This window comes from Bicyclus anynana, chromosome 19, assembly GCF_947172395.1.
Source record: "Bicyclus anynana chromosome 19, ilBicAnyn1.1, whole genome shotgun sequence".
NCBI classification, from domain to species: Eukaryota; Metazoa; Arthropoda; class Insecta; order Lepidoptera; family Nymphalidae; genus Bicyclus; species Bicyclus anynana.
This window is the reverse complement of record NC_069101.1, coordinates 11,510,888-11,530,845: the sequence shown is the minus strand read 5'-3', so window position 1 is coordinate 11,530,845 and position 19,958 is coordinate 11,510,888. Positions and strand designations below refer to the sequence as shown.

Genomic DNA, 19,958 nt, shown 5'->3' with positions numbered 1-19,958 from the left:
ATATAGATTCGCAATACACACATGTGCAATATTTACATAGCTTAATAAACTCATCGCATAGACTCGTTAGACATAACACGTAATTTACGATTACTGGATCGATGTTTTGCTTTTCCGTATGAAGACACGATTCCGCATAGACATTAGTTTTATTACAAATATAAATGGAATGTTTCCATTTTTTGTCATTCAACTACACAAACCGGCATTTTTAGGGAGCTCTTTACACGAGGAAAACGATTACAACAATGAAACATTGATTTTAAAGAAACAGTATTTCTAATCACGTTAGATCGTTGATCTTATAATTTGACAGGGACACCGTCTAGCAAGGCAGGTCCCTGTATAATTAGTCTGAGGATTCAATTTACTCTATGGTCGTCTGTAAACAAAACAAATACAAAACAACATTTGACGTTGACGTCTCTTTGACGTTCGTGCATTGAATATGAATTATGAAGTTTGGAAATTTAAAAACAGCTGAGAGTGATGTGCGAGCTAAATTTAACACTTTAGATTAATTTGTATCCAATTTTAATGAACCACGTCATATAATATAGTTGGGAAATGAAAGAAAATTAAATACAGTGCTAGCTTTCAAAAATGGAAATCCCATATAGGAAGATATTTATTTATGTTTTAACTTTTGCGGCCTATGCTTACACTGGTATTGGTTCAAGTATGTTAAGAAATCTAAAAGATGCTGTTTTATCCGCAGAGTCAGTATTCGGAGACATGTTTAGAAATGTAATCACTGTGGCGGAAAAATTTAAATCGTTACATGATGTGTTTGATGCAGCAGTCGAAGAGGAGTGTATATTTTCTTGCCCTGAAGGTTGGTAATTCTTTTAGATCACACTAATTGTTTAAAAGCGAAAGTTTGTGAGTGTGTAAGCATGTTTGTTACTCATTTACGCCCCAAATACTGAACCAATTTGCCTGAAATTCGGAGTAAAGCTTGATTATATAGATTAACACATAATATTTTGATACTTTTAATCCTGAAAAACATCATGGTTCCTTTGGCATTTGTAAAAATCTAATTTCATGTGAACAGTCACGGGCGTCTGCTAATATATATATTATAAATATAAAATCTATGTATATATAAATTTCTTAATCTATAACAATTAAAATATGATAATGGCTTGACCTACTTGTTTTATTTACTGTTAACTTTGTCCATATGTGGATTTCCTTAATCCATTTGAAAATCCCTACAAAAGGCCTATGTCCTGCGGTGGACTTCCATTGGCTGATAATAATGATGATGAGTCCGGCCCTGCCACAGAATCCATTCTTAGCAGACATCTACTAACTACCCCCTGCCAAATTACATCTCAACATTTTGAGAATTCAACTTTTTACTTTTATATATCTTAGTACATAGTACCCATAACACAGGCTTTATGCTTACTTTGGGGCAAGTATATATTTTTAAGTATATTTATTTATCTTCACCAAGTTACATAGGCTATATTGAATCCCCTTTTTCCCACATGAACAGGGAAGCAGGTGAAACCATAGGGCATCTATTATTTAACTATAAAAATATATAAATTCCTTTGCAGGACAAAAACCTGTACGCAACAGAAATCATATACCAACATCAGACGGATGTGGTTCTCTAGGAATTGAGATATCCACAGAGTATTTGCCCATAGACCAGATGACCAAATGTTGTGACACACATGATATATGCTATGACACATGCAACAGTGGCAAGGAAGTTTGTGATTTAGAATTCAAGAGATGTCTCTACAATTATTGTGAAACATATAAAGGAGTCAATATTGGTGGTGAAACTATAACCAAAGGTATGTTTGATCTTATATTTATGTTTATGTAATTACTAGTGGATCGGGTCAAATCAGACAGCTTCACTTTGACTAATTCCCTACCCCTATCCTATTCTTCTCCCACCCTACCCATGCTACCCTACCCCTACTTACCAAGTGACAATAATTGATGCTCTCAAGCAGGGTAAAAAATTATAAAGTTATTAAAATGACTATTATAGTAATAGAAAATTGAATATTTTGGGTTGTATGTATTTTTAATACCACATGTTCCACCCCTTATCACTTAGGGGTTTGAAAAATAGATAGCTGATTCTCTGACCTACTGAATATGTATATAAAATGTCATAATAAACAAGTCAAGCCGATGTGCATGATATGCACCATGTAACATTTTTCCAACTTCTCACACAGCTTTTACACCAGTGATATTCAGATATTATAAATTTTGCCCTTAGGTGCATTGTCATGGTGCCTTGCATTATTTCAACAAATTAAAGATTTCATATTGCTTTAGACTTAGCAGTTTGCCTTTGAATATTACATAATAATGTAGTATGCAAATCTATCAGCAAAGACAAACAATTTTATAGTGTTTCTTTATATTAATTTTTGATTCTAATAAAAGATCAATATCAAGTTCTAATTAATTAATTCATTAAAAACCTGACAGTTCCTAGAATCCAACAAACTCTAATCAAAGCTAGTCTATATACTTCTGTATTAATCAAGCATATTGCATCACATTGAAGAAATTTCTTTGGATCTGTGAGAAGGGACTGTTTTGCTACAATAGATAATAATTAAATTTTTACTTTTACAGGTTGTAAAGCAGCTGCTAAACTACTGTTTACAGGCACTTTAACCCTTGGTTGCAAATCATATTTAAATGCGCAGAAAAATGCCTGTTACTGTCCACCTGCTAAAAATAAATATAAAAAATTTACAACTGGAAGTGGTGACTTGTGAGATTTAATTATTTGTACCTGAGGTACATAATTTTTGTATCATTATATTGATCTATAACTTGGAACATGTGCTTTGCTATTTTTATCACTACGTAAGTAATTTGCCACAGTCAAAGTACTACATACCAGTAGGGTAGGTCTATTCTGTAACAATGTTTCGATTCTCCTCTATCTGTCTCTTTCTATAGTATTGTGTTAGACAAAGACATATAGGTTATACAAAACATGTTATAGAATAGCCCTGCAGATCAGTAATGATATTCTGTAACAATGTTCTGTATAACTAGCAAGTGCAAGTTTCGAATTCACCTCTAATTCTCTCAATTTATAGTATTGTGGTAGACAGAGAGAGAGATATATGTCAATTAGAATCGCACTTGGGAGTTATAAAAATATCATTACTGAATAGCCCTGCTGAACAATGACAAGAATTGCTTTGACTGTAGGTTCTCTCTTATGAAGTACAAACAAAATCACCTGTGTTGTAGGTAGGTAATGTTATCTCATTCTAGAGCTTGTGTATTTTTAACTTACTAATTCATTATTAATTATTATTTCATTTGTTTAAGTACTTTGTTCTCTAATATTATTATTTGCTACACATATTGTTAAGCTGTTATTTATTGTTCTATGTATATTTTTTAATATTGCACAACATTTTTCCTAACAATATTGTAGTTGACTCATATCAAATTTAATATAAACAATATTAATTTCGTGTAGTACATGGAACAAGGCTCCAAAATATATTGATATCAATTAATAGAAGTTAGTATTTCTTATAAAACTTAATTTTGACGGCCTCCGTGGCGCAGTGGTTTGCGCGGTGGATTTACAAAACAGAGGTCCTGGGTTCGATCCCCTGGGCAGATTGAGATTTTCTTAATTTGACCAGATCTGGCTGGTGGAAGGCTTAAAGGAAGGAAATATCCTCTGGCCTCTGACTGTCATGGCCGACAAGTGTTTTGGCTCATCAAAATCATATTTAAAAACTAAAATTTTCATGTAATCACGTCTCAAAAAATCAGAAAAAGAAAATTTCAGTCTAGTAGAACGCTAATGAACTTTTAAAAGTGTCAACTAGCCTATTGTAATGATTAGTTATACATACATCAAATTAACAGTATATTATAGTTCTAATAACAGAACTTGGCTTTTTAACTGCAACAGTATGATAAGATAGTTATTTAGTATGTACCTATTAGAGTCAAGTTTATTATCAATGATTGCATAGGCATATCTCATTCTTGCCTCAAAATACATAACAATATGTAAAATATCTATTAAATGTGATATGTAAAGTTTTATATTTAGAATAAGGTGATTTGAAATAAAATCATAAAACATACATATTTCATGTTTTTATTTTAGCAATAGAAATTACTCCCTTTATATTACTTGCCTGCTCTTTTTTATATAAAATAATAAATTTGCATTTAAAGTATAGGCCTTTTAAAGTAAAAAAATGCTATAAACAAAATCTGAAATTAATTTCCAAATCATCAGTGCTACTTGTTAGTATTATATGACTTAAAAAGTACTTGTTAGTAGATATTATAAACAAAATAGTACTACTAGTGGACGCAGTCATAATACATAATTATGATTATTCCTTAATTCATAATAAAATCTTGAGACTATAATAATTAATTAATCGCAATATAAATAAATGCATGTAAATATATGATTATTAATTTAATTTCATTCTACTGGATTGTAGCTTTTAATAAATTTTACTGTGAGCGATTTTAATTAACTTAAAAAATATATATTAGTATGATTTTTTGGGTTTTTTTCCTATGTTAATAGCTCTTTGATCTCATCCTTTTCAGCAGCTTCAATGTATGGTGTGCCGTCTGGTGTTTTGCCATTCTTAGATGCCCCCTGTAAAAATAAAAATGATCTCTTGGAATAACCAATACTAAGATAACAATAGACTTTAATCTTACACTATCCACTTTTATATCTGTACAAGTATTTTATCTCCCTCAATAAGACAATAAGAAAACATAATATTAATGGTATTACAAGATGAAAATAACCAATAATCTCTCAACAGCATCATAACATCTGTATCAAAACTGCCCAAGAGTGGGTAATTTTTTTTTTATTTTCTCTCATTTATTTATTAAATATTTACAAGAAAACTTCTTTTTAAACTTTTAACAATTTGTATAAATGAAAATGTAAAATAAAACTAGCCCATTTTGATTCATAAGTAAGACATATGTTTAACTTACATGTTTTAGTAATGTTTTAACACAATCAGTATGACCTTCCCAAATAGCTGCAAGAATTACAGATATGCCATGTTTGTCAACCATCTGAAAACCATAAAGAGGATTATTTAGTTTTTCTATTGTCTGAGGATATGACACTGTAAGGTAACTACTATTGAGAATTGAATGTTAAAATCAATTCCTGATCCCTTGACGGCCTCCGTGGCGCAGTGGTATGAGCGGTGGATTTACAAGACGGAGGTCCTGGGTTCGATCCCCGGCTGGGCAGATTGAGGTTTTCTTAATTTGTCCAGGTCTGGCTGGTGGGAGGCTTCGGCCGTGGCTAGTTACCACCCTACCGGCAAAGACGTACCGCCAAGCGATTTAGCGTTCCGGTACGATGCCGTGTAGAAACCGAAAGGGGTGTGGATTTTCATCCTCCTCCTAACACTGACACTCCTTAGACTGCATCATCACTTACCATCAGGTGAGATTGTAGTCAAGGGCTAACTTGTAAAGAATAATAATAAAAAAAAAAAAAAAAAAAAAAAAAAAAAAAATATCCCTTTGTATCAGAACCCTTGAACCAGCAGTTAAGTGAAAATGCTGCATATGGTGTTGATTGAAGCTTTTTGCTTTAAAACTATTGACTGAAACAACTAATGGAACAACAATAGTAGACTCAATATTCCTCTGGTCACTTTAGTCTATGACTATTTTTTAACCGACTTCCAAAAAGGAGGAGGTTCTACGTTCGGCTGTATGTATGTTTTTTTTTTATCTTGGTGTGACTAAGATAACTATATTTTTATGTTAACATACACCACACAACATCTCATTTCATAGATTGTTTTAAGACAATATTAGCTGTTGTATGTGATGTACAACTTAAATATAAAAGGTGTATTCTTAAAGTACAGAAACTAGTTGAAAAGTTTGGTCTATATTCTATAAAGTAGTAGATTTACCCTAAGGCCCAGATGGCCCGTGTCTATGGCGACCATTACAAATGTGGGAACAAGCAATGAAAAATATCCAAATTTCACCAATTACAAGTGTGAATTTTATCATTTTTCTTAAAAATTAAAACTGTTTAGAAAATTTTATTAAAATGTGCACTATCACCCAAAACCTTGGAAGACATTAAAAAATCAAACCATTTGCAGGTGTATTTTGTAGATTTAGATAAAAGGCAATAAAATAACTTCATTAAACAGACTAGGAAAATAGGGCCCAGGACGGCCAAGACTACAAATCCGCCACTAATTCTAAACCAATCATAGTTGTAACAACCAATTTTCCTTTTGTTGCTTTCTCTTAATATAAGTTCCAAGTCAAACTTACGGATATGGCATTTTGGTGACTCAATGTTCTACACACTTCTGTGTATAACTTGGTAAATTCGTTTATAACACTCCTGATGGTCTATGGGGGGCGGAAGGGGGGTAGCGACATACTCCCGAAGATCTTTCTCCCCGTCGCCCGCATATCATGGGAGTGTCATCAACGAATTTGCCAAGCCGTAATATACTTTTTTTTGTGAATTTTTAATAAATAAAATAAATAATACACTTACATTGGGGTCAGCTCCTTTGTCTAATAAATAATTTACAACCGCTGTCTGTCCATAATCTGCAGCATAATGTAGAGGAACTCGGCCATCGATAAGTGCATTCACATCAATTTTCTATAAACAATAATTGTGATAATTTGTAATGATTTTTTTGGAAACCAACAAGGACCCTACCATTAACATTATTTTTAATAGCAAGTAGGTATTTTCAGCAAAGGCCTTTGTGTCTAAGTGGCAGGTAAGCTTGTAAGAATTACTTTCATAAATTTCTATTAGTATTGTACGGCCAATGATGATTTGGATTTTGCAAACGTGTAGTTTCATGATGTTTCTTATTTTTACCTTTTGTTCAACGATGTCTTTTACTTGATCAATGTCGCCGTTTTTGATTCCCCAAACTAATTCGCCCATTGTTACGTACTTTCAAAGTTTTTCTTTCTGTTTATTTCCCAAAATCCAGAAATCTAAAATCTTAAATTTCAATGATTGACAAATCTATCACCACAGACGGCTAATAAAGCAATGCTAAACTTCAATTACCACAGACAATTAAATAAATTGATACATTTGTCTAACCTCAGAATAGTTACAAAAGGATCTGGACTAGTTAGATGTTACCCCTCTGTCAAATATCAAGAATCTTTATAAAAATGTTCCTGTAGAATCGATGTTTCATTATTATAGTCGTTTTCGTTCCTAAGAAAGCTTCCTAAAAAATCGGGTTTGTGTAGTTAAATGGCATACGTATAAATCGGTCAATAACTTGTAGGTTACTAAATGATGAAGTTACTATTTTAAAATTATTATTTTTATCATTTTGGTTATTTTAGAATTTAAACTCTCGTGAATGTTATTCATATTAATTGATTATGAAACACGGCTAAAACTCACGTGCACCGGCACCCATACGGCATCCGTTAGGATCGTGCCGCGTTTCAAGAACCAGCTCATGACTAAGGGCCCCGTATGGGTTCTTAACTAGTCTGGCATATTCCGACCTTATATCACGTCAGTTTTAGCCGTGTTTCATAATCAATCAATTAATATTAATTTGGTGTTAAATATTTTTGATGTGTCAGTTTACCTTGTCCCCCTCAAGAAACGACAGACAATTTTGTTGTAGAATTTGGATGCGACGCATCTCCTTATCTAGTTCCTCTATGTATTATCATTAAATTACTTCTTCATTCCAAAATTACTAGGACTCAGAACGGTATATACAGACATTAAAAAACATATTAATTCCATTTAATTTGTCGTCTGTGTATTTCACGTAAAGTGACTTATTCTGTGGTAATTTTACGTTAATTTTAAAAATTCAATGAGAAAAATATTAGAGCAATTTGTAATTGTAATTTAATAAAAAAAATCGAATTATCTGCATATCTGCGGTAATTTTGAATAAAAAGTATCTTTCTAATGGAATCATCTTTAGAAGAAATGTGTATAGATTTAAAAAAAATACCTAACGATTCTCGTAGAGCTGTGAAATTTATAGTGGTAACAAGTTTATTTACGCTTAAACATTGATTTTAATCGATTTTCTTAGAGGAAGACGGTATATGTTTCGCTATTTGTATTGTTTCAAAATGTATATTGTGTTAAACACGATAGAAATTAAAAGAAAATATTATTTCAGGATACTTTAATTTGTACAATATATCCATTGCTAAGCAGAATCAGTGATCAACTACATTGTCAGACAAAGGATGTATCAGATGAACACTTTGCACAGACTCGGAACATTTATACTTTATGTGCAGATCAAATAAAGAAATGCATAATAACATTGCTTGATATAATTAAAATAGAATATCAACATGCTGTTTGCCTCCAGGTATGTTGAGTTTTTATCATAAACCAGTAAAAGCTAAGCTGCTGTAATGGCGATTCTGCACTAGAAAGTGCAGTATTGGCTGACCAGATGGACTGACAACGTCGCGGGGATTCACTGGGCGCCTACAAAAGGCCTATACCTCCAGTGGACGTCCATCGGCTGATATGATGTTGATAGCAAAAGCCGGTTTCGCTCTTCTTTCCCATTCCTGTGGGATTACAATAAGAAAGAATTTTTAAAATCAGTTGAGTAGTTTATGTGTTCAATTGTAACAAACAAACCATCAAAAACTAAAATCTTTGGACAAAGAATGACATACCAAAACTGTTTGTCACAGCAGGCGGCACAATAAAGTATTTAGTTAAAAATTTATACAGAGAAAAACAAGTCATAGCTAAAAAGCGATGACTTGTTTTTCTCTTTTCAGTTTTTTAGTAATAAAATATTTCTGTGTAGTAAATTATTACTAATTTAATAGGAAAGCCGTCAATTCACTACAGAGAGATTATGTTGGTGTTTACAAAAAGTGGTATCAATTGAACAACTATTGAAGAAAACTCCAGCAGATGTGGATTCCTCAAATGAATTTATATCTATATCCACAATGTATTTTGTTAATTGGATAGATCAAACATTAGACATACTTGGAAAATTGACTAACATTATATCTAGAAATGAATTTAAGAAAATGGAAGATCTGTCAAATGAGTGGAAACAGGAGGTAACAAAAGTTTATTATGAAATGGAAGATTTTTTTATTATAGTAATTTACAAACCAAGCAGACGGCCCACATGTAGGCTTAACATGTGACCAAACAAAATGTTTAGTGAAAATCTCAACCGGAAACATTGCTATCACTTTAATTGCTATGGGTTAAAGTCCCAGTCATCATTAAAATATCTGTGATATAGATCAGTCAACAATATGTATATTTTTTAATCTTTACAAGTAAACAAACTTTTGTAGTCAATAAAGATTACATTCCACCGGAACATTAAATCACTTTGTGCTAAGCTACATCTTTGCCGGTAGGGTCGTAATTAGCCACAGCCGTAGCTTACTACCAGATAAAATTATATTGCCGACCAACTCACATTGGAGCAAGAGTTTAAGGGGAGGGTTTAAGATGCATTGCTCTTCTATTGGATATTGTAAGAAATAGTAGTCTGTAGTGGATATGACGTCGCTCGATCTTGTGTTGGCTCGTGCCGACGCTAGGTGGCGCGATTTGTTTCTGTAAAGAGTAGGGAGTTAGAGAGGATTAGCAATCGGCTGGCGGGACGACTTGTGATATTTGGCGCTCGTCGTACGGTCGGCTTCAGTATGCTCGTGGCACATTTCTTGTTGTGTAATTCTTTATGGGTTTGGTATAGGCGAGGAGAGTGACTTGAGTGGAAAAGGGGAGTGTTTGTTAACTATCAAAGGCGCCTTTAACCCTACACACAATAATCACAAGTGCGTGACTCCACTCAAGGTCATTCACTGCCATTCTAGGGTCTTATTTTGGTTACAGTTTGGTTTGATTTGTTAATCAAGTTGTGCTGACAAATATTGTGAATCAGAGGCTTAGTTCCACATTGGTTTTCTTATTTTTAAATCCACTTATGCTTTTGCTAAAAATATTTAATGCATGTAGGTAATGATGATTACATTTATATTTCCAGTTGATTAACTGTGTATGCAGTCTGCACACATCAGTAGATGAGCTGCTTCTGTCTGCAATGACTCTGTGCAAGCACTGTTTGCCCGCGGATCAGTTTGTTGTCAAGGCACGCTGTCAAGTGGTAAGTGTTGACATTATTGGTAAGCGGACTCCTGCAACTTTGTCAGCATAGTGTTTCACCAGTAGGTACCATGAATTTCTCCTTGTAGCTCAATAACTGATAATATTTGACGGCCTCAGTGGCACAGGTGGTATGTGCTGTGACAAGACATGGTATGTGATGTATTTACAAGACAGCTGTCTTGGGTTTGATCTCCAGCTGGGCCGATTGAGATTTTCTTAATTGGTCGAGGTCTGGCTAGTGGGAGGCTTGCCGTGGCTAGTTACACCCTACCAACGTGGCTAGTACCGCTAAGCGGTTTAGCGGTCCGGTACGATGTCGTGTAGAAACCGAAAGGGGTGTGGATTTTCATCGTACTTCTAACAAGTTAGCCCGGTTCCAGCTTAGATTGCATCATCACTTACCATCAGGTGAGATTGTAGTCAAGTCATGTAAAGAATAATAAAAAAAAAATATATAGTGGAAGTCCCATTAAAATTGGTTCAGCCGTTCCAAATATTAGCACAGACAAACCGACAGACACAAACATTTCAAAAAGTTTTTATAAATGATTATAAGTTCATGAGCTAACACTTTTAAATTTTATTTATGTATCTAGTGGATACCCGCGATTTTGTCTGCGTGGTATATTATAGAGGCGATTTGATGCTTCGAAAGATCAAATTCTGGACCTCAGATTATTAAACAGTTCTGACATAAAAAATACGATTCTATAATTTTTCGGTAAACTTAGTAGCATGCAAATGACGTTTCGGCACATCGTGCGTTAAGCTGCGCAGTAAAAGATTTTAGATATCAGCGGTAACGTAGGGGCGCGGCGCAGACCATCGCCCCGCGCGCGTTTCCGTCCCACACGTAGTCGCCTCACGCGTCTTGAATTTATGTATGCCCTGCGCGTAGCGACATTCGCATCTGTCATAAAGATTGCATCCGACTATAACATATTCAATCTTAACTTTGCAGAAAGAAAGAAAGAAAGATTTTTATTTGGCAAACACAAATAAACAATAAACATAAATACACTATAAATATTAATATTTCGGTAAAATTAGAAACTGTATCTCGGAATTCTGGAACTTTCCTACTATATAAATTACAATCGTAAAAATATTACGCTAAAAATATTAAGAATGCGTATATGCCCTTGTATGTTTGTCTTTGTGTGTGTGTGTGTTACATAACAATACACTACAATGATGTTAGCAGACAGTCTTTTGATATACCCATATATGTAGAAAATTTGCAGGTTCTAAGGGAGACTAAAGCTTTACTCAGCGAACTAATCGAAGGTGATACAGATACAGTCCAAGCGTCAGAAGAAACATTGAAACTACCTATAAATCCCTTCCACATCAACGTTCGTATTACAGTATTGAAGGATGTTTTGTACGCATTGGAGACTAACACCAACACAGCCTTATTGGCTTTGGTGGTGCATTGCTTTGGACAAGATGTACCACCAGTTGACATATTGAAGAAACACTTTGCTGCAAGTTCATCTAAATCCAAATCTTGCTTATGTATTGATACAGGTAACTAATTTTTACTATACTTAGAGCCTTTCTTGATGAGTACTGTTTACCAACAAAGAAATTAGAATTTAAGGTAGAATACGCATGACATTTCTTATTTATTTATTTTAAATTATGTATGGTTCGTTTATAAAATGTTATATAAAATTTATAAATCATATCTAATTGTTATTTAACAAATTTATTTTAATTAATTTAAGAACAATTTAATTATAATTATTATTAGGTGTGAAATGATTAGTGATTTATACCTTCATTTTTAATTTATTTGTTGGTGAACAGTACTCATCAAGAAAGGCTGTAGAATAGTGAAACGTCAATGGTTGTACCTGTGTAGTCACTTCCCGTGTATTTAATTAATAAAGTAAATAAATAATTAATGAATTGTCAAATACCTATACAATAAATATTTAATTGGTGTTGTATAAGCGCCATCTAACCTTTATCACTTGAACTTAATCTATTGCAGTTTCGAAACAAACCAATGTAAGTCAATATCTATACCTACATACTAGATGGCGCTAATATTACAATATTTTTTTACAGTTCTTTATTACGAAATGCAATCGTCTTGGAAAGTTTGACCAAAAATTTATAAAAACCTTGGTTTCATATTTTTTATTCGTCATGCTAATGGCAAAAATTTGAGAAAATATAATATATATTTATGTGAAACGCAAATTCCAATTTTTTTTTATGGGCGTCGAAGGAGGTTTTATTAATTTTCGTTTTTATAAAATTAACAAAATTGATTTTACAGAAGAATGTGCTGTTGTGAAGGATTTCGACCTATACAATGAGAGACTGTTACAAATTGGATCATTTGCTATTTCATGCTCATCTGATCAAAAGAGTTAGTATATTTTGTATTTTATCATTATCAGTATCATGAGAGCAACGAAATACGTCGTAAAGAGAAATAGACAAAATGTCAATGGCGGCAGTTGTCCCAGTCCCATCTCTTTCGTCACGCAACGAAATAAAAGAGATAGCGGTATTTTGCGGTTGCGCCGCTATTGGCTGAAAATTTGTCTATTTCTTCACGAGATATATTTGACCGCCTCCGTAGCGCAGTAGTATGCGCGGTGGATTTACAAAACGGAGGTCCTGGGTTCGATCCCCGGCTAGGCCGATTTTTAATTGGTCCAGGATGTTTTATTAATTGGTCCAGATCTGGCTGGTGGGAGGCTTCGGTCGTGGCTAATTACCATCCTAACGACAAGCCCGCTAGTCCGCTTCCATTTTAAAGTGCATCATCACTTACCAACACGGGAGATTGTAGTCAAGGGCTAACTTGTAAAGAATAAAAAAAAAATCTCCACTGAGTAAATTCGTAAGAAATTTCTTTCTAAGCTTTTTTCAGACGTTTATTAATTTTAAATTTTCTTTAAGGAATCCTAAACCTACGCAGCGGTCTAGCCAGTCTAGAAGCTCTGGACCCTCACTTGGTGCCCGCTGTGATGCTGTCTCCGGTGAGCCACCACTCCTGCCTCCTCACTGCCATTTGGAGTCAAGAGATGATGCTGATCAGGGACAGCGTGTTCTTGATAGTGGATCCTGCTGCTTTTGCTGATGTAAGTGACTTCATGACTTCGAGAGGTCATGGGTTTGATGCCCGCGCCCGATTTGATGGACTATAGTCGCACGGTAGTCCTTATAGTCTTTCCGACCAATTGGAGGGTAACGTAAATATACTTCTCTACTGTTCAGGCGGAGTGTTTCCATTTTTTTATGAAAATTATATACAGGGTGTTCGGGAGCATTTCCCATAACTTCTTTACCGAAAAAAAATTAAAAATGTTCAAGGAACATGTGTTCTAAAATTAATATTTTCGGGGTAAATTATATTTCTTTTGTAAATAGATCTTAAAATGTGCCTCTTATACGCATCCTTATAATTATGACGTAGATGATAGATAAAGGCGTGTGTTACATGGATAGTCGGAATTATTTGAATTACTTTGTAAGAAAACATAAATAGTTTTTAATTTTTAGTTAAAATAATATTAGTTATGCAGTTCGGCTCCTATAAGTGGAATCGTCAACACCTTCAAGGTATGGGAAATACTCCCGAGCACCCTGTATAAGTATACTGCATCACCCATTTAATCATAATCTATCAAATCAAATCAAATCAAAAATCATTTATTTCAAGTAGGCTCAGTTTACAAGCACTTTTGACACGTCAGTTGACTATTTGTAAAGATTCTACTACCGGATCGGAATGCAGGTTCTGCTGAGAAAAAAAACCGGCAAGAAACTCAACAGTTGCTCTTTTTAAAAAATCATTCAAAAATGCAATCTCTAACTATATTTTTAAAAAATATTTGCCGTATCTTTTTAAATATGACCAATATTCCCATTACCCTCCAACTAGTCGGGAAAGACTGTATTAGGAGTGGGTATGACAATTTACCAACGGGGCGGGGATCGAACCTCCATCCATCGAGGATAAGTCCAATCGCACTTACCGTTGAGCTATTAAGGTTTTTAACACTTTACCGAAGAGCCAATGAAACTTTGTATTGTACGTAAATACTTAGTTGTTAGAGCTCCTTATTGTATTAATTAAACCTACTTGTTATTCTTTTTCTTTATAAGCCGTGATAGCCCAGTGGATATGACCTCTGCCTCCGATTTCGGAGGGTGTGGGTTCGAATCCGGTTGCGGGCATGCACCACCAACTTTTCAGTTGTGTGCATTTTAAGAAATTAAATATCAAGTGTCTCAAACGGTGAAGGAAAAACATCGTGAGGAAACCTGCATACCAGAGAATTATCTTAATTCTCTGCGTGTGTGAAGTCTGCCAATCCGCATTGGGCCAGCGTGGTGGACTATTGGCCTAACCCCTCTAATTCAGTGAGCGGAATATGGGTTGATGATGATTCTTTTTCTAGAAAGCGAGACAAATGATGCACCAAACTCTGTTGGAGATAACGAGAGAAAACAATTACGATAACATCAAAATCTGCTCAGTTATCAACATAGGGTGTGTTCTCTGCGAGTTCTTTGATGTTTACGACAAACTGGAGCCCGACGCGTTGGTGTGTCGCGAGCAATTGACTCCACTGTTGAAAGACTTGCAAAAAGGTGAAATTAAACAAACCATAATAATCTATACCTACTTATAATAAATCTTTTTTTTTATTCCTTACAAGTTAGCCCTTGACTACAATCTCACCTGATGGTAAGTGATGACGCAATCTAAGATGGAAGCGGGCTAACTTGTTAGGAGGAGGATGAAAATCCACACTTTTCGGTTTCTACACGACATCGTACCGGAACGCTAAACGTCTTTGCCGGTAGGGTGGTAACTAGCCACGGCCGAAGCCTCCCACCAGCCAGACCTGGACCAATTAAGAAAATCTCAATCTGCCCAGCCGGGGATCGAACCCAGGACCTCCGTTTTGTAAATCCACCGCGCATACCACTGCGCCACGGAGGCCGTCAAAGGCCGTCTGTAGAGATGTCAATTCTGTACATGAAAAATATTTCCTAAATAACTATCAGGGGGTCGATACTGATGGCAAAAATGCAATCAGTAAAATTTTTGTCTGTCTGTCTGTCTGTCTGTATGTTCGGATTTTAACGAAACTTGGTACAATTATTCTACATACTCCTGGGCGGGTTATAGTATACTTTTATCACGCTACGATCAATAGGAGCAGAACAGTGAAGGGAAATGTTGGGAAAACGGGAGAAGGTACTCCATTTTTACAGCGATACTTGTAAAGGTTAGATTAAAGAGGTCTAAGGGCGAACGATGTCGTGGGCGTCTCTAGTAGATAATATAAACTAGAGAGCCTTCGAGAGATTTCGAGGGCTTAGGTTCGAATTCGATCAGGGCACTTCCAACTTTTTAATTATGTACATTTTAGGAAATTAAATATTACTTGTCACGGAAAAACATCGTGAGGAAACCTGCATACCCGAGAATTTTCTGAATTCTCTACGTGTGTGAAGTCAGCACACTCTACATTGAGCCAGTGTGGACTATTAGCCTTATCCCTCTCATTCTGAAATGAGACTCGTGCTTAACAGTGAGCCGAATGTGAATTGTTAAATCCTGGTGTCAATCTCGAGTCCGTACGAAACGTCGCAATTAACGCAGTGCAGTAATTTTCAATATTATTAAAGAAAAATGGTTCTGTTTTTAAATGTTTTAAAAACTGTTTACAAAAAGAAAAAAAATATGATGGAGTATTTTTTTATTGGGTTTTATTGATTAGGATACATATTAATTAAAAAAAAAACAAATTATGAAATAAGTTTGTATATGCGAGAGAGGATCATGTCTATTTTGTTTTTTTTTATGGGTTTCGTCCAAGTTTCACCGGATTCAGCACGCAGTTTGTTAAAGTTTAAAAGTGAATAAATATTATGACCTAACAAATGAACTAACTAAAAATGGCTATGTAGTTAGTCTGTACACCGTAGAAGTAGGTGCGAGAGGATTACCAGCAAAATCTCTCTATAACTTGCTTAAAGACCTTGGCCTCTCTAGAAGTGCAGCTAGTTCTATATTAGAACGAGTATCCAAAGCTGCTCTAATAGGATCTTACCAAATTTGGATAGGGAGAACAACACGAGCAGAGAACGGGGAGTGCTGATCGATCGTCAAGGAATTACTTAATCCTACATCCAGTAGTCACAAGTCCTGGACTTTGCTTGGTGTTTTTCTCTCTACCACGCGATGGACCCGGCACCTGCACGGTGAATCTATGGAATGCTAAGATATTCGTCTCTTACTCTGGTTACTCTGTCCCTATTACATTGTTATATTATTAATCTTTCAGTGCAAATAGAGTGCAAAATAGTGAGCAACCTAATAAGCTCTGCCAGCGAATACAAATACAATGTAAAAGATTCAAAAATATCCACACATCCAACGATCCAACAACTTTTGAAACGTCTAAAACTCCTCTACACATTGGTGAAAAGGATCAACTTATTGTACAATCCTCGTGAAAATGACGACGATTTTTATGAGGAACCACTCGACAATATCACGTATACGTATAAAAATGCTACTTACGCAAATTCACCGAAAAAATACACTAATAACTTCTCAAGAAGCATATTCGCCAGGAGTAATGTAAGATGTTCGACTGGGAAGTTTCCTTTGGCGGTTTTAACTAAACATTTGAAATCGAGGAATAGGGAATTGAGTTTTTCACTCAAATTGGATGGAATATGTGATATGTCGGAATTGAAGTTGAATCGCGAATCGATTTTGTATAATTCGCCTATGAAGTCTTCGTTGAGGAAAACAGTTTTGTGTAAACGAGCAGCGCCGAGCGTTAAGACATTTTTGTGCGATAAAACCGTAGAGGTAGAGGATGATTTGGAAAAAGAAAGCGTTATTGATGAAGCGACGAGCTTACAGATTACAGGTAATATTTTTTTTATAATTTACTAACCCAGCGTTTCCCAACCTTTTTCAGCCACGGACCCCTAGGAAATCGAGCACAGTTTTCACGGACCCTCTTAATAAAATAAACAGTGTCCCGGTTATAGTCCAACTCAAACCAATTATTGTATAGGACAGAAACAGACAGGAGTGTGAATTTTCATCCTCCTATCAAGTTCCCATCTTAGATTGCATCATCACTTACCATCAGGCGAGGTTGTAGTCAAGGGCTCACTTGTAAATAATAAAAAAAATGCAATAGGAACGTGCGAGAGCCATACATAATTCATTTTGTCAGGTTTGTTTCAATATTTTCATACTGTTACTATCGCGTTAACGTAAACGCGGATTTATATGGAATTGAAACAGTTGTGCAGTAGTGCCACTAGATGGCGCTGTTTCAAATCCTTAGAAATTCGCGTTTACGTTAACGCGATAGTAACAGTATCAAACTGCCACTAGGCCCTCTGTGTGCCTAGTGGAAGTTTTCAATATTTTCATACTGTTACTATCTCGTTAACGTAAACGCGAATTTTTATTTGGAATTGAAACAGTTGTGCCGTAGTGCCACTAGATGGCGCTGTTTCATTTTTTTTTAATTCGCGTTTACGTTTACGCGATAGTAACAGTATCAAACTGCCACTAGGCCCTCTGTTTACTGCCCTGTTATGGAGTTTGTATAGTTTTCAATGTTAAAAGGTCTTTATAGGTTCTGGTTTTCAGTTCGAAATACGTAATTTCATTTAACATTTTACTTGTCTTTTTCAGATGTTCTTAACCAAATTAACAATTTAACATTCAATGCATCCACAACCACACGTGCATTTAATTCCACCGTTTCAATTGTAAAACCTCAAAGTAACGGTATTACAAAAAATGTTCTAAATCTGCCAATAAACATCGGAACATCCAAACGTGTTTGGAACATCACCGTGAACAGTAGTGTTGAAACTGCATCAAATATGACACAGCCTTCGGAAGTCAACACTTTGGAGAGGATCAATGACTTGGATCTGCTTGAAAGCAAATTGAGTGATTTGAAATCTGGTCAAGTTGAGACTAATTTGTGAATCTAGTTAAAGTAATTTTAAATGTATTTTCATAGTTTTCATTAATTGTGTAATGTATTGCACTCCGTCCTTAATAAATAAAAATATTTTTTTTTTCTTTTATATGTTAGTTCAGTAAATAAAATAATAATTTTTTTTATGAATTTGGCGTATTTATTTTTTATGCCTACCTAACCATTATTCCGTGTCCGTAAAAGTCCGTGATAGCCCAGTGAATATATGACCTTTGCCTCCGATTAGGGAGGGCGTGGGTTCGAATCCGGTCCAGAGCATGCACCTCCAACTTATCAGATAAGTGTACTATTGGCCTAACCCCCTCTCATTCTGAGAGGACACTCGTGCTCAGCAGTGAGCCGAATATGGATTGATAATGATGAAACTCTTCTGTAAATAAGGAGTAACTGTACCTATAGGTTAGATTCGTACCTACCTATAAGATATAGGTACTTAACTAATATGTACCTACATTTTGAAAGTCGATTTGATTATTCGATAATCTGCATGCTGGAAAACTGAAAAATCAAATGAAGAAAGAAAGAAATGTGTTTTTATTCGGTCAGTAAAGCATAATAAAAAAGGTAATTTACAAATTAGCTAAGTTAAAAATATAAAAAATTACAATAAAAAAAATGTCAGTTTTTGTTCTTCAGCAGAAAATGGAAATGAAATCATGTGACTCGTTCTCTAACTATATATACATTTCTCAATTTTCTGTAGCGTTCATGATATTAGATAGGCAACATAACTAGAGAGCATTTCTATATCGATAAAAAATTATCTACGGTTGCAGTTAGTATTTTATATACAGTCACAGAATAAAGAATTATTCAGAATGAGTCTTCACAAGTAGCGTGGTGAAGCCAGTGAAACCCATAAAAAACCAAACGTCACGCGTCTCCTCGACATCCGCATCCTCGACATCCTTTTTTCATAGTTTGTATTTCAAAATTTAACACTAGAGTTTGGCTAATGAAAGTAGACACTGAAATTACCCGCCAAATTTAAAAAATCATTTAAAAATTAAATTGAGTTTTTATAATTTGTTTAAATATTTTTTTTGTTTGTGAATACTACTACCCACCTATACTATAAGTATTAAACTCAGTTATTCCAATATTTGCATTATATTATAACTTTCAGAATTAAATCCGATTTTTTTAAATTTGCCGGACGATTTCAGTCTCTACTTTCATTAGCCAAGCTCTATAATCAATAATTACCAATAAAAATACTTCATCTTATTTCTTTAGTTTTGTGAACAGTTTTTAAATATTTAAAAACTTAGGACGCCATTTTTCTTGAATAATATTGAAATTAATGATGCGACGGTTCGTGTCGTACTGACTCGAGAATGTATTCTTTTTTTTAATTTGTATTCGGATCGGCTACGATATTTTCCGTGCGCTCTATCTGCATATTATTCTTAATCTATGTATACGAGTATGTGTAAAGGTTATAACCTTATTCATAAATCATTTATAAGTAGTAATATGATATTGAGAGATCCCTCCGCGTCCAATCAGAGCTGATGATCGTCTCTGGGGACTCTAGGGTATCACATGAATCTTCTTACTTTCAAGAAACTTTTCATCGGAAAACGAATCAACATGAATATAGGATAGTAGGTAAGAAATATGTTTTTTAAATTAATATCAATATTTTACTACTTACCTATTAGTAAAATTATATATTATTTCTAAAACAGAAATAGGTAAGAGTACTTTTAAAAGTGAAGTTTAAAAAACGTATCAACGTAAGCCATGAG

At 34.6% G+C, this 19,958-nt stretch overlaps 3 protein-coding genes across 5 annotated transcripts; 2 read left to right on the top strand and 1 right to left on the bottom strand.

Annotated features, from left to right (window-relative positions):
- Nucleotides 1-453: 453 nt before the first annotated feature.
- Nucleotides 454-4,115, top strand: LOC112045556 (group XIIA secretory phospholipase A2). The gene is made up of 3 exons (XM_024081783.2): nt 454-835; nt 1,572-1,817; nt 2,623-4,115. Exons 1-3 carry the CDS (start codon nt 604-606, stop codon nt 2,766-2,768), a joined length of 624 nt encoding a protein of 207 aa, XP_023937551.1. The 5' UTR covers nt 454-603; the 3' UTR covers nt 2,769-4,115.
- On the bottom strand, nt 4,114-7,079 carry LOC112045557 (myotrophin). Its single transcript, XM_024081784.2, has 4 exons — nt 6,902-7,079; nt 6,563-6,673; nt 5,008-5,091; nt 4,114-4,651 (listed from the first exon to the last, which is right to left on the bottom strand). The coding sequence occupies exons 1-4, from the start codon at nt 6,968-6,970 to the stop codon at nt 4,565-4,567; spliced, it is 351 nt and encodes a 116-aa protein (XP_023937552.1). The 5' UTR covers nt 6,971-7,079; the 3' UTR covers nt 4,114-4,564.
- A 781-nt stretch (nt 7,080-7,860) lies between these two features.
- LOC112045555 (serendipity locus protein alpha) lies at nt 7,861-18,336 on the top strand. 3 transcript variants are annotated; one of them, XM_024081782.2, is made up of 10 exons: nt 7,863-8,059; nt 8,199-8,396; nt 8,875-9,117; nt 10,062-10,181; nt 11,428-11,713; nt 12,474-12,566; nt 13,106-13,287; nt 14,611-14,803; nt 16,510-17,106; nt 17,892-18,336. In XM_024081782.2, exons 1-10 carry the CDS (start codon nt 7,979-7,981, stop codon nt 18,191-18,193), a joined length of 2,295 nt encoding a protein of 764 aa, XP_023937550.1. In that variant the 5' UTR covers nt 7,863-7,978; the 3' UTR covers nt 18,194-18,336. The 3 variants fall into 3 exon arrangements, with proteins under 3 accessions (XP_052743340.1, XP_023937550.1, XP_052743339.1); XM_052887379.1 differs by having other exon boundaries at nt 7,987-8,117; XM_052887380.1 differs by lacking the exon at nt 16,510-17,106 and having other exon boundaries at nt 7,861-8,059.
- Nucleotides 18,337-19,958: the final 1,622 nt, after the last annotated feature.

Coding starts and splice junctions, on each gene's coding strand:
- LOC112045556 (XM_024081783.2), top strand. CDS start 604: ATGGAAATCCCATATAGGAAGATATTTATTTATGTTTTAACTTTTGCG. Junction 836..1,571: donor TATATTTTCTTGCCCTGAAG/GTTGGTAATTCT, acceptor ATTCCTTTGCAG/GACAAAAACCTGTACGCAAC. Junction 1,818..2,622: donor TGGTGAAACTATAACCAAAG/GTATGTTTGATC, acceptor TTACTTTTACAG/GTTGTAAAGCAGCTGCTAAA.
- LOC112045557 (XM_024081784.2), bottom strand. CDS start 6,970: ATGGGCGAATTAGTTTGGGGAATCAAAAACGGCGACATTGATCAAGTA. Junction 6,674..6,901: donor AAGACATCGTTGAACAAAAG/GTAAAAATAAGA, acceptor TATTGTTTATAG/AAAATTGATGTGAATGCACT. Junction 5,092..6,562: donor ACAAAGGAGCTGACCCCAAT/GTAAGTGTATTA, acceptor TATGGTTTTCAG/ATGGTTGACAAACATGGCAT.
- LOC112045555 (XM_024081782.2), top strand. CDS start 7,979: ATGGAATCATCTTTAGAAGAAATGTGTATAGATTTAAAAAAAATACCT. Junction 8,397..8,874: donor AACATGCTGTTTGCCTCCAG/GTATGTTGAGTT, acceptor CTAATTTAATAG/GAAAGCCGTCAATTCACTAC. Junction 12,567..13,105: donor ATGCTCATCTGATCAAAAGA/GTTAGTATATTT, acceptor ATTTTCTTTAAG/GAATCCTAAACCTACGCAGC.